The following is a 13,487-nucleotide window of genomic DNA, read 5'->3' as shown; positions in this document are numbered from 1 at the left end:
AGGTAGCTACCAGAGAACTTAGCCTTACGTCTGCAGTTTGTACTGAGTCACTGAGGGACAGTGTGGGTCAGATCAATGCGCCCAATCCTGTTGTGCTCCGAGCCCTTCCAGAGTTTTGTAGGAAGCCCTAAGGTGAGGCCACAAAGGCTGAAACCCTGGGGAGAGGCCAGGTCCTCACCCCTAGGAACTGTCCTGCCTGATCCGAGGCCGAGGAGTTCCTTGGCCTCAGGCCTCTCCGTCATACACTGCATCAGCGTGTCCAGGTAACTGTGGATTCTGATGTGGGAGGCTTGGGTGGAGCTTGATGCAGGGTGTTTGAAGCAAGTCTCTGGGTGACAGACATACTAGTGGTCTCCGGACACCACGTTGCAAGGCAAAGCTCCACGCGTGACTTGGTTCCGATGGCCATTCTATGACTTATGGAATTTGGTCAGCGCTAAAGCTGTGGGCCAGAAGAATGTGGTTCTGACCTCAAACACATCAGTTCCTCCAGTGCCTGTGACTGACACCTGACTGTCTGGTAAAGCCTTGGGGAGTGCCCGACCCCTCCCTCACCATGGACCAGGAGGAGAGTCCTTACCAAACACTGTAGCTATGTCATCCAGAGTTTCTAAATTTGGCCACTGCTTACCACTTGAACCTGATAGGAAAACAAAACAATAAAACAATCCTGTAGTTTTATAGCATTAAGTGATTTTCACCCACCTCTCCGTGAACTGATAGTTGTGAGACACAGCCCTAGTCTACTCTACAGAGAGGACGCAGCGTGGGGTGCTGCTCCTTCCTCTGTGCGCTGAGGGAAGCCCTCCGGACTTGAGCTTCTCCTATGGAAGATGGGCAAGGCGTTACCCACAGAGCAGCTGTGTTTGTGGAAACCAGGATTTCCCTTGGCACCCTGAGTAGAACCTGCCCTCCTGTTCTCTGGAGTCACCCTCAGGGATGGTAAGACAGTGTCTGTGCTCAGGGAAAACCAAGCTCTATCTCAGGGACAAAAGAAGGAAGAGGTCACATGCTTTGTTTTGTAGGAAGCAGCGATTGCCTCCTGCATGGCTGGTGACATCATCTGGATGGGTCTGGGGAGCTCCAGCCTCAGATCCCACCTAAGCAGCCCAGAGCCCAGCTCAGCACCAGTGAGGAGAAGCACTTGCCCAGCCCCTGACTAAGGCTTCCCATGTCACCACCCAAATGCTTGTCTGTTCTGTGTGAAGACACTTCAGATGTGTTTTTCTCTGAGAGCCCTAGGTGGCCCTGCACATTCATTTGTGATACTCGAGGTTCTATGGGGTGGACCAGAGACTGGGCACCTCATTCCTCCAGCATGAGCAGAGCCCTCCAGGGTGATCTGTCTGCGGGTAAGAAGTGGAGTCTGATCAGTGGGCTCAAGGGTTCTGGACGGCTGTTGTCTCCAGGGCCCAGGGCTCTTATCTGTGATGTGTTCTGGGCATATGGGGTTTACCTGTGTCTGGATGCCATGGGAATTCTGAGGACCGGTTTCTTCCCTGTAACATCCACCACTACTCCCTCCCTCCTTCTGGCATGACCCCTCTTTATCAGGGACTGTGGTGTCTCTCGATCTGGTACATCTCTTAGTTTGAGCTCAAAGTTGGCCTCTTCTTCCAGCTCCCAGGTCCCGAGACCCCCAAAGATGGCGAACAGGGCCACCGTCAGTCCCTTTCCTTTCTGAGGCACAGAACTCTGTCTGGAAGAACTAAAGTTGCAGCTAAACCAATGACAAAGCTGTTCTCAAAGGCTTTAATGATGGACAATCTGCATCCCAATGCGCTCATCTGAATGGCTCAGAACAATGGGAAATATGTAAGGAGGTCTGTGGTGGTGATGACAATTGCTTCTCAGTGTGCTGACCTTGGTAAACCAAACAAACTGTACAGTTTCTTTTTGCGTGAGACATTAATGGATCTTTACGAATGGGGACAGCTGCGCAGTGCCAGCACTTTGTTAAAAATATTCTTTTCATCCTGTGTCTGTCCTGTAATCACAATGGGAGCATTGTGCAAGTCATCCGTGTGCACATGCGTGGTGTGTACTCTGCATCGTCTGTACCTGTTCATTTGCATTGTCAAGAGTAGCTGTTCTACCTACTTTTCCTGTTGCCACCTCCCGGGGAGAGTCACGGCTTCTAGACGTTACACACCCACAAGGTCAGGACACTCATGTCCTCTCAGTGACCACTTCAGCACATTCTGGCCTTATGAAGTTCACTGTTGAATTCTGAGTTCACTCCGGTTGAGTGAACATAAGACATAAGACATCAACAAGGCTCACAGCAACTGCTATCCTAAGTGGACAGCACCTCCCCATGAGGAAACCACACATACCTAGAGTCACAACTTTTCTCCCTGTAAGCAGTGGGAGCACTCTAGGATGGGGTGAGGGTAGCTGTGTTATTTCCCTCAAGACATTGGAGAAACTCTTTTCACTGTCCCCTCAAGCTGAGGAAGACCTTGGGGCATGGGTCACAAAGGGCAATGGCCAAATCTCAAGCTGGGGAGACCTTTAGAGTCATACACAGTACAGCCAGATCTCTTGTAGGGTTTGTTTTCCATCCATCCATTCTTCCTTCCTTCCTTCCTTCCTTCCTTCCTTCCTTCCTTCCTTCCTTCCATCTATTCATCCTCCCTCCCTCCCTCCTTTCCTCCCTTCCGTCTTCCTTTTCTCTTTCTTTCTTTCTTTCTTTCTTTCTTTCTTTCTTTCTTTCTTTCTTTCTTTCTTTCTTTCTCTCTCTCTCTCTCTCTCTCTCTCTCTCTCTCTCTCTCTTTCTTTCTTTCTTTCTTTCTTTCTTTGAGACAGGGTTTCTCTACAAAGCTCTTGCTATCCTGGAACTTGAAATCGCAGAGATTTGCCTGCCTCTGGAGTGCTGGGATTAAAGGTGTGTGCTACTAAAAGCCCAGGCTAGACCTTGTAGTGACCATCCTCAGACTGATGAAGATCATGAGGGTCACACAGGGATTCAGTGAGATTTCAAGCTAGAGAAGATGGTGAATGCTGTCCCAGTTTTGACCAGGTCTTAGGAGAAAATGACTAGAAATCATCTCATGGAGAGCAAACCCTTAACGAAGCTACTTGAGGAGTTTTCAGGCATATTCAAGAGTTGTGCACAGGAGTGGACAAGTGAGGCCATCAGCAACACTTGTGAGGACAAGCATCCTGTCCCAATTCTGCAGCTTCTGACACCCTCTGACATATAATACTTTGCTATCTAAATGACCCATATTATATTCCTTTAAGAAAAAGGCAGACCAGCCATAGGCATACATGGATGGATGCTTTAACTTACAGAATAGGAGAAAGAAGAGCCCCAGTCAACATAACGCATGTATGTCTAACTATAGAGGGCTGTAAGTCCACACCTCTGTGTTCACATCATAGTGAAAGAGGAAAATTACTGGACACCTGAACTCTTCAACTCATAGTCCTCCTACCCCTCCCATCTAGAGATTGTTCCCGGAACACACCTGAACTTTTTACCCCAGAGTACATTCCTGAACTCTTCACCCCAGAGTCCGACCCCCTCCCAAATGAAAACTGTTCCAGGAACATTTTTTAGATAAGGGTCTCCTGGAACAAACCTAGTCCTACCCTCCTAACTGAAGACTGTTCCAAGAACATTTTTGAGATAGGGGCCTCCTGGTACTACCCCAGAATGTTCCAATAGATCGGGTACATTGCCAAAATATAGGACACGACCCCTTGGTGACGTAAAACTTGTACTTTTCCCCTGGCCTTTTCCTATAAAAGCCTGTAAAAATTTGGGCCAGTCGTCGATTCTCCTCTACACCATGCTGGGTGTATGAGTTTCGACCCCAGAGCTCTGGTATATGTGCTTTTTATGTGCTTTCTTGTCGTTGCTGTATTAAATCTTACTCTCTACATCTTAAGTTCGGTCTCAGTGTCTTCTTGGGTGCGCGGCTGTCCCGAGGCTTGAGTGAGTGTTTGCCCTCCGGGGGTCTTTCAATAGCAGCAGCAGGAATTGACAGCACAGATACTCTGAACCTGTAAAGACCACAGTGTAGGTAGACCTCATCTCCTGTTAGCTCATACACTGTAGGAAAGACCAGAGGAGTATATGTCTTTATACTGCCTATATGTCTATATTTTCACAAGGACTTTGCTATTTTTTTTTAACTGAATAGCTTGTCAGTTATTTACTCTGTACTTTTCTCCCATCTATTTTGATTATGGGTTCATTTAATCTTTTACCTTGGTGTTCCCTACTCCAACTTCCTGAAGTACCCTTCTCTATCCTTTCATACTAAGGTTGGATCTGTCTTTGACAGACATGTTTCTTGGAGGCAAGCATAGGTGACTCCTGCTTTTTAATACAAACTGCCAATCTGTGTCTTTTGACTGAAGAACGGAGGCCGTTAATGTTCAGTCATTTCTGAAAGGTTTTGTAATGGTTAATTACCACTGATTGTCAACCCGAGAGCATTTAGAATCACAGGAGACCAGGCCTTGAGCTGTTGCTGAGAGTGCAGGGCTCTCTGTATTGCGTCAGGGTGCAGAACACTCCCATTAAGAAAGAAGAAGTCCAAGCCAGGCATGTTGGCACACATCTTTAATCCCAGCACTTGGGAGGCAGAAGCAGGCAGATTTCTGAGTTCGAGGCCAGCCTGGTCTACAGAGTGAGTTCCAGGACAGCCAGGGCTACACAGAGAAACCCTGTCTCAAAAAAAAAAAAAAAAAAAAAAAAAAAAAAGAAAAGAAAAGAAAAGAAAAAAAGAAAAAGAAAAAGGAAGAAAGAAGTCATCCCCAGGTTTCATCACTCTAGCCAACACACTTTGCCCCAGCATTATTTTCTTTGCTCTTTACTGTTGACAGTTTAATTGGAATGGGTGGTAGACAGTCCTATTTTGATCAAGTCTATTTGGGGCTCTAAATGCAACTTTTGCCTATATGTCTATATTTTCACAAGGACTTTGCTATTTTTTTTTTAACTGAATAGCTTGTCAGTTATTTACTCTGTACTTTTCTCCCATCTATTTTGATTATGGGTTCATTTAATCTTTTAATGTCTGATTTTGTTTTGGTGTTTGTTTGTTTGTTGGTAGTGGCTTGAATAAGAATGGTTCGCATAGGCTCATATATTTAAATGCTTAGTCATCAGAGAGCGGCACCGTTTGTGTAGGATCAAGTGTGGCCTTGTTGGAGGAGACGTGTCTGTCACTGGGGGTGATATTTGAGGTTTCAAAAGCCCAAGCCAAAGCCAGTGTTGTTCTTTCTCATGCCTGCAAACCAGGATGAGGTTTTCAACTACCTCTCCAGCACCATGCCTGCTATGTCTGACATTATGTTCCCAGCCATCACAACAATGGATAGAGCCTCTGAAATTGGAAGCAAGCCCCAGTTTAATGCTTTCTGATATTTTTGGTTGTGAGGCTAGCCTTTAGCGGCTGAGCCATCTCTCCAGCTCAGTTTAATGCTGTCTTAAGAGTTGCCTCAGTCAGTGTCTTCATAGCAATCAAATAGTGACAAAGACATTTTTGTTTTATTATGTTTTTTGACACAGGGTCTTATTATGTAGCCCTGGCTGGCCCACAGCTTGCTATATAGACCAGGCTGGTCACTAACATACAGAAATCAGCCTACCTCTGCTTTCAAAGTGCTGGGATCAATGGCAAGTGCCACCACACCCAGCTCAACTGTTGATTTTGTATGTTCTGTTTATTCTGCCTTTTTTTCTTCATTGGATTCCTTGGTGTGGTTACCTATCAGCCTTGGCTTCAAGCCCCCGAGAGTCTCTCCTTTGCTTGATCCGGGGTATTTTGTGAGGTTTCCTACCATGCTCTTGTATGATTTACTGGGTGTCTCTTTCTCAGACTCTCCATCTCCTCTCTGTAATACTCTTATGTCCAGCGTTGTCTTCTGTCAGCTGCTTGTCTCAGCCCCTTTGAATTTAAGCTCATTTTAGAAATCATTCTTTGTCATTTCATCATCTAGATATCTTTAGAGTTGGTCACTGGAGAGTCAGGAGATTTGGAAGATTCATGTGACCCTGGGTTCTCATGTATCTTGTGTTCCTGTGTTGACATTTGTGCACCTGTTGTGATGGATATTTGTCACACTGATATACATGGACCTTCTTAGTGAGAAGCCTGCTCTTTTTTTATTTTTTCTTTCAATGCTCCATACATGTTTTCCAGTGTGTATGGGCCATATTCTTCTATCACAACCTCCTTCCCACCCCACACATGCCCAACACTTAGCCCCAACTCCACTTGCTGTTTCTCAGATACACAAGTCTGTAGTCACCTGCTGGGCGCGAACAATCTACCAGTGGCCTCATCCTCAAAGGAGTGACTTCCCCTTCCTCAGCAGCAATTTACTGTGGGATGCAGGGCTTCCCCCATCCATGCTGAAATTCTGACTAGCTTAGTCTTGAGCGCATCACCACAATGAGCAGTCTACTCTTGACGTAGTTTGTAATCTTGGTTTCTTATACACCATTCATGTGAGCCCTATGGAACATCATAGTCACATTCCTGTGTGGCTTTGGCTATGACGGATGGGTTTTGTCACAATCCATATTTTCTTCTTGGTTAGTCTCACAAGAGCGCTGTCACTCTAGTCGTTCAGAAAAGTTTAATGCCATTAGCAGAAGGTATGGTATGTACCATGTCAGGTATACTACTGATACCTGACAAAATAGAGTTCAAACCAAGATAAAAGTGATATGTCACTTCTTCATGATGCAGGGATCAGTGTATGGAGAGAACATTTTAAACCCATGCACAGTGACCATGGGGTCCAGCCTCATAGAGCAATACTACTAGATCTAAAGATACAGATTACCCAGACACCAGTGATGTCCCTCATGGGTGAGTGACATTAATATCCTGCTTTCACTGGATGCTACCTGGTAATAAAAATAGATAGCTGAACTAGATGTAGATCAAATGGATTTAGAAGATACTTACAGACCATGATTACATCCAAACACGGCAGAATATACATCCTTCTTAGCAGCCATGGGGCTTTCTGTAAAATCTCATACCATAGAATATAAAGGAAGTTTTAAAAATAAAGAAAAATCATTTGTTGTATTCTGCCTTATATGTCTGTTCACTACAGTATAACCCTATCCCACCCCCACACACATTGAGAGGGAAAGAGGATGAGTGTGTGTGTGTGTGTGTGTGTGCAGCATGTGTGTCCCATGGTACACTCATGGAGGCGAGAGGACAAAGCTTAGGAATCTGTTCTCCCCTGCCACTTATGGGATCCAGGAATGGAACTTAGGTTGCCATGCCTGGTGCAAGAACCTCTACTCACTGAACCATCCTGCTGGCTGGCGACTGTAAAAGAGCACCCATACCCCCATTTCAAAGCGTTTCATAAAATACAAAAAAAAAGGAACAGTGTAAACTTTTGGTGAAATTATTATCTTTACACACACAGAAAAAAAAACCATAAAGACACAATGAAACAATTATAGACGGATTCCCTTGATAAACATAGATATAAAAATTCTAAGTAAAATACCTGAAAAGTGATTTTAAGAAGAGAGCATAAAGGTAATTTACCATGGTCATATTGGCTTATTTCTAGAGCTGAAATATTGGTTATATAAAAATATACATGTAAAGATTAATAAATGTAATTCAAGACTCAAAGACAAACCACACGATATCTCAATAGATTCAGACAAGGCTTTTTACAAAATTCAACATGGCTTCATGATAAAAGTGCTGAAGGATCATATCACAACATAATAAAGGGTGTTTAACAGATAGTGAACATTACTGCTAAATGTGGAAAAACTAAGAGCATCTTTAGTACAGTACAGGGCAAGCCCGAGTCCCTGACATGCCCACTGTCCTCACTCAGCACAGCGTGGGAAGGTTTAGGGAGAGCAGTGAAACAAGGAGATACAGGGTGCACACAGGAAGGAAGAGGCCAGAGGGCCACATCTGTAGATGATACGGTTGTACATAGGGACGCTCACATTTCAGGGGGCCATGAGAAAAACCTTTCTGCCGTGTGGCAGGCTGTGAAACGGACCTGTGAACCGCGGTGCCCTTCCAGCAGAGCACTAACCAACAGCTGAGGGAGACAGTAGGAAACAATCCTACTTACAGTTGCCTGAGAAACACACTCTGGAATTAAACTTAAAGGGAAAGATTGGTACAATGAAACGTTTTAAGACCCAGGAGAAGGAATCAGGACATGGAGAGGCTTCTAAGTCCATACCCGGGAAGAACTGGTATTGTGAAAATGTCTATCCTGGTGTGGTGTTAATACTAATGGCCAGCCGGGGATGGGGGAATGGGGGTGGTCCAGCATTGCCCAAGAGACAAGACTCAGGGCCTCCCTATGAGACATTCTCTAGATCAGGGTAATGGAGGTGGAAAGAGCAGTCCTGAGTGTTGTACCATTGCCTAGACTAGGGGTCTAGACTGAAGGAAGGGCAGAAAGCAAGCTGATCATGCATGTGCTTCCGGACCGCAGACACACGGTGACACTCAGCCCAGCTTCCTGCTGTCTTGAGTGTCTCCTTGAACTGTGAGGCAAAAATCCACCCTTAATGTTTTTCAGGTGTTTGTCACAGCAAGTAGCTGACAGACAATATTTGTACTGATAGCGGGGCCATTGCTGTGTTAGCCTGAACATGTGCTTCTTTGGAAGCAGCCCATGGAAAGAATGTGCAAAAAAATTGGAACATTGGTCTAGAAAAGCCCTTCGATATCTTTGTTTTCTAAGATTTGTTTATTTTATGTATATGAGTAGTATACTATAGCTGTCTTAAGGCATACCAGAAGAGGGCATCTGGTCCCATTACAGATGGTTAAGCCTCCATGTAGTTGCTGGGAATTGAACTCAGGACCTCTGGAAGAGCAGTCAGTACTCTCAACCACTGATTCATCTCTCCAGCCCAAGGCTATGATTCTTTTTTTTTTTAATTTTCTTATTAGATATTTTCTTTATTTACATTTCAAATATTATCCCCTTTCCTAGTTTCCCCTCCCCCTGCTCCCCAACCCACCCACTCCCACTTCCTGGCCCTGGCATTCCCCTATACTGGGGCATAGAACCTTCACAGGACCAAGGGCCTCTCCTCCCATTGATGACTGACTAGGCCATCCTCTGCTACATATGCAGCTAGAGCCATGAGTCCCACCATGTGTTTTCTTTGCTTAGTGGTTTAGTCCCAAGGAGCTCTGTGGTTGCTGGTTAGTTCATATTATTGTTCCTTCTAGGGGGCTGCAAACACCTTCAGCTCCTTGGGTACTTTCTCTAGCTCCTTCATTGGGGACCCTGTGCTCCATCCAATGGATGGCTGTGAGCATCCACTTCTGTATTTGTCAGGCACTAGCAGAGCCTCTCAGGAGACAGCTATATCAGGCTCCTGTCAGCAGGCTCCTGTTGGCATCCACAATGGTGTCTGGGTTTGGTGGTGGTTTATGGGATGAATCCCCAGGTGGGGCAGTCTCTGAATGGTCCTTCCTTCAGTCTCAGTTCCAGACTTTGTCTCTGTAACTCCTTCCATGGATATTTTGTTCCCCCTTCTAAGAAGGATCGAAGTATCCACACTTTGGTCTTCCTTCTTCTTGAGTTTCATGTGTTTTGCAAATTGTATCTTCGGTATTTTGAGGCTATGATTCTTAAAGAGAAAACTCCAGCTGTGCACTGGGACACTAGAAAAGATGCCCAAGGGCAAGACTTGCCAATCCATATTGTGAAGTGCAAACTCATTTGAGAGGACAGAGCCTGAACTGAGAACACAGGTAAGAAGTCTACAGCTGGAAAATGACACCTAGTGATGTGTCTCTCTATGATCAGCCTGCAGGACACACAGACACTAACACAACTGGTCCAAAATGGCTAGCTTCTGTTATAAGCTGGAGATAGAAGTTGGCAGAAGCATACACCTGACACTCCCTTTACAGTAATGAAATACGCAGTATGAAAGGGGTCATGGACTCATGCACGATGGTTCCAGAAAACTTCAGAGGCCAAGCAGTGTGTGACAGGGTTGAAGGCCCTGCAAGGAGTTCCCGAGAAATAACCTCGCTAAGCCTAAGTTTCAGTGGAGACTTCAGGATTTTGAACATGCCAGGACCATGAGATGTTTGCTGATGAAAACTGAAGGCATAGAATACAACCAGCCCAAGAGAGAGGCCATGTGTTCTGCAGGCAGTAGAGCTGGAGAGGCAGGGCTAACCAAACCCCATGGACCCAGATGGTTCTGCCTCTAGAGCCAGATGCCAGATGCAGAGCTGCAGGCTTTGTTTGCTCTACTTGGTTTTGTTCTTACTTGGGTCTGAGCATCCCTTGCAGTGCTCGAGTCCTCCCTTTTGGAATGAACATGCTTCTTCTGTGCTAGTATTTATCGGAAGCTTGTCATTTGTTTCTTATTTTATAGGTCAAACATAGTCCTTGGGCTTTGAAACAATGTTGCAACTGTTTAAAGACAATGGGGACTAAATGATTTTGTTATTATTATTTTTTTTTTATTATGAGATAGCCGTGAGCCTACATGTAATGTATTTTGGTGTGATGATGAAAGAAGGCAGAGCTGTGGTGATTAATATTGCCAGCCTGACATCATCTAGGGCCATGTCAGTGCCAGCCTCTAGGCAAGCCTGAGATAGCCTACAAGGGCAAACCTTCCAGGGAGGTTAGCCTCTGGCAATAACTGTGAGAAGTTGTTTACATTAAGTTAGTTGAGGTGGGAAGATCTACCCTGAATATGGGTGGCACCGTACTTGGCCGTATTTGGTCCTGGACTGAATAAAAAGGAAACCTCGAGGTGAGCATTATCATTCATTGCTTCTGCTTTCTGACTGTGGCTGCTCTGGGAGAGGCTGCCCTGGGTATGTGCCTGCCACCATGAGGCTGTGCTTTTGAACTAGAAGACGAAATAAATGTCCTTAAATTGCTTTCATCATGTCTCTTAGCACAGCATTGAGCAACTAGTAGCACCAACAAAATAAACGTGCAGACCCAATGCAAACCTCATCAGAGTTCCAAGATCATTCTTCACGGAAATTAGGAAAAAATTCAATCTTAACATTAATTTGGAAGCAGAAAAGACCTCGGATAGGCAAGGAATCTAAGACAAAGAAATAAATCAAGAATGAACAAATAAGTCTGAGGTGTTCCTACCCCTGAACCCAAGGTTTGTCACAGAACCATAGTGACAAAAACATTATGGTACTGTCACAAAGACAGACACATGATGGACTAGAGGGTCCAGACAAACGGATGGAGCCACAGCTGCCTCAGTTTCTACAAAGATGTTGAAAATATTAATTGTACAAAAGACAATATCTTCAACAAATCATGGTAGGGAGACTGGATATCTATATGTAAATCAGATTTTTTCTCAGCCTTATAGGCTTATGACTGTCTTCAATTGGTTCAGTATAAAGACTTGAAATGTTAGACCTCCCCAACCCCCCAAAAAAGTCAGGCAAGTGCTTTAAATTATAGGCATAGGCAAGGATTTTCTGATGGAATTATAGAGATCCACAGATAGTAACAGCCATTGAAATGAAGAGATAGCCTACAAGGTAGGAGAAAGTCTTAGCTATACACCTGTCAGTAGTCAGTGTTAGTTACTTTGTGGGTTCTTCTTTCACACCCTTCTCCCCTTTCGACCCCCTAACTCTAGATAGGAGAGAGAAAAGGATAGAAAGGAAAGAGGTGATGTTATCATTAAACTGCTTCCTGCTGATTAGGGACGTTGAGTTCCTTGGGGAAAGTTTGATCTTCACTGTAAGGATATCTAATTTCTTCTTTCTTTTTTTGTACACGACTACTTAACAAATCTTGACCAACAAGAACCAACCAACAACTCGCCACCAACAGCCCTACTCCTCAGGGGCCTAGCACACACACACACACACACACACACACACACACACACAAAATATGTGTGTGTGTATATGTATATGCCTTCTGAAGAAACCCCAACCCCAGAATTCCTAACACAATCACAGAAACTATCTGCAGCTGGCAAAATCATGCTTCTACTAGAGAGTGAGGCAAGTCGGACTCAGCTGCCTCAGACAGTCTGAAGCAGCTCTGTATTCCATACCTGGGATTAAAATGAAAGCATAGTCCCATTTCTGTGATTTTTAAAGATACCGAAATTCTTACTGCACCTGTCAGAGATCTAATAGCTAGGGTGTGCAGAACTAAAAATTGAATCAAGACATCGGAATGTCCTAATAAAGGCAGACAATGAAATGAACAGAAAGCTCTCAAAATAAGAGGTATGATTATTAAACATGAAAGATATTTGTCCTCACAAACCATCAGAGAGATGCAAATTAAAAGTACGCTGGGATCTCAGTCAGAGTGGCAGCACTGAGGAAACACAAGGACCAGCAAGACAAAGGAGCCCTTGATAACTGCTGGTGTGAATGTGAACTAGTCTACTCACCATGGAATTCAGGATGGACATTCCTCGAAGAACTAAAACAAGAGCCACTGTGGTCCAGCTCAGGATATTTACCCAGAGGACCTCAAATCAACACCAATGGAGCTAACTAAACGCTGATGATGTTTACTGTGGCAAAATTCACAATAGCCCAGTGATGGAACCAACTCAGGTTCCTAACAGCAGAGGAACGGGTGAGGAAACTATGTAGTATATACACAATTGAATCTTCTTCAGCCATAAGAAACAACATGGTGCCATTTTCAGGAGAGAAACGTATCTGGAGATGACCACAGTAGGGAAATAAAACTGATTTCTGAAATGTAATCACAGTGTACATGACATGAAGGTAAAGGAAGACTTTCTGGGAGAATGAAGGGGGCAAAACAGAAGTCAGGTGTGATTGGAGTGGAAATGCGCCCCCCCCCCCCCGTAGGCTCATCTATGCTTAGTCCCCAGTCAGTGGAACTGTTTGGGAAGAATTAGAAAGTGTGGCCTTGCTGGAGGAGCTGTGTCACTGTGGGTGAGCTTTGAGGTTTTCAAAAGCCCAGCCATCCCTGGTTAACCCTCTCTGCGTATTCTACTTGGGTATAAGGATATAAGCAAGCTCTTAGCTCCTACTTCAGCATGACTGCTGCCCTGCTCCCCACCACGATGATCATGGACTCTAACCCTTTGGAGCTTTGAGCACCAAATTAAATGCTTTCTTTTACAAGTTGTCTTGATTATGAAGTTTCTTCAGGGCTGTGGAAAACGGAGACAGCAGGGTAGAAAGAAATGGGAAGGAACGTGTTTAGCACATGTCACTTACTGCTACAAAAATGTCTTTATGTTGTGCGGAATTAGTTATGTGTGATGAATGTACAGAATGAAAACTTCAGTGAAAAATAACTTTAAAGTTATCACTTAAAAAATTCCAGGGGCTGAGGATATGACTGTCAGCAGAGTGCCTGTGTGCAATCACGAGAACCTGAGCCTTTGTCCCGAGCACCCATGTAAATCTGGGCATGGAAGTGTGAGTCTGTAATCCCAGCATGGTGAGGATAGAGACAGGTGGATCCTGGAGCTACCTCCCCAGATAGTT

At 44.7% G+C, this 13,487-nt stretch overlaps 1 protein-coding gene across 3 annotated transcripts in view; it reads right to left on the bottom strand.

Moving 5' to 3' along the window:
* The window catches only part of LOC147002541 (uncharacterized), a 30,368-nt gene that overhangs the window by 15,995 nt on the left and 886 nt on the right, over nucleotides 1-13,487 (bottom strand). For all 3 annotated transcript variants that reach the window (XM_085844367.1, XM_085844369.1, XM_085844368.1), the window contains exon 2: nucleotides 581-640. In XM_085844367.1, coding sequence (XP_085700493.1) covers nucleotides 581-640 — 60 coding nt within the window. The remainder of the gene's footprint in view (nucleotides 1-580; nucleotides 641-13,487) is intronic.

Source organism: Mus caroli, unplaced genomic scaffold (genome assembly GCF_978045245.1).
Source record: "Mus caroli unplaced genomic scaffold, Mus_caroli_1 scaffold_10, whole genome shotgun sequence".
NCBI classification, from domain to species: Eukaryota; Metazoa; Chordata; class Mammalia; order Rodentia; family Muridae; genus Mus; species Mus caroli.
Note: the sequence above shows the minus strand (reverse complement) of the source record. Positions and strands in the feature narration are given on the sequence as shown.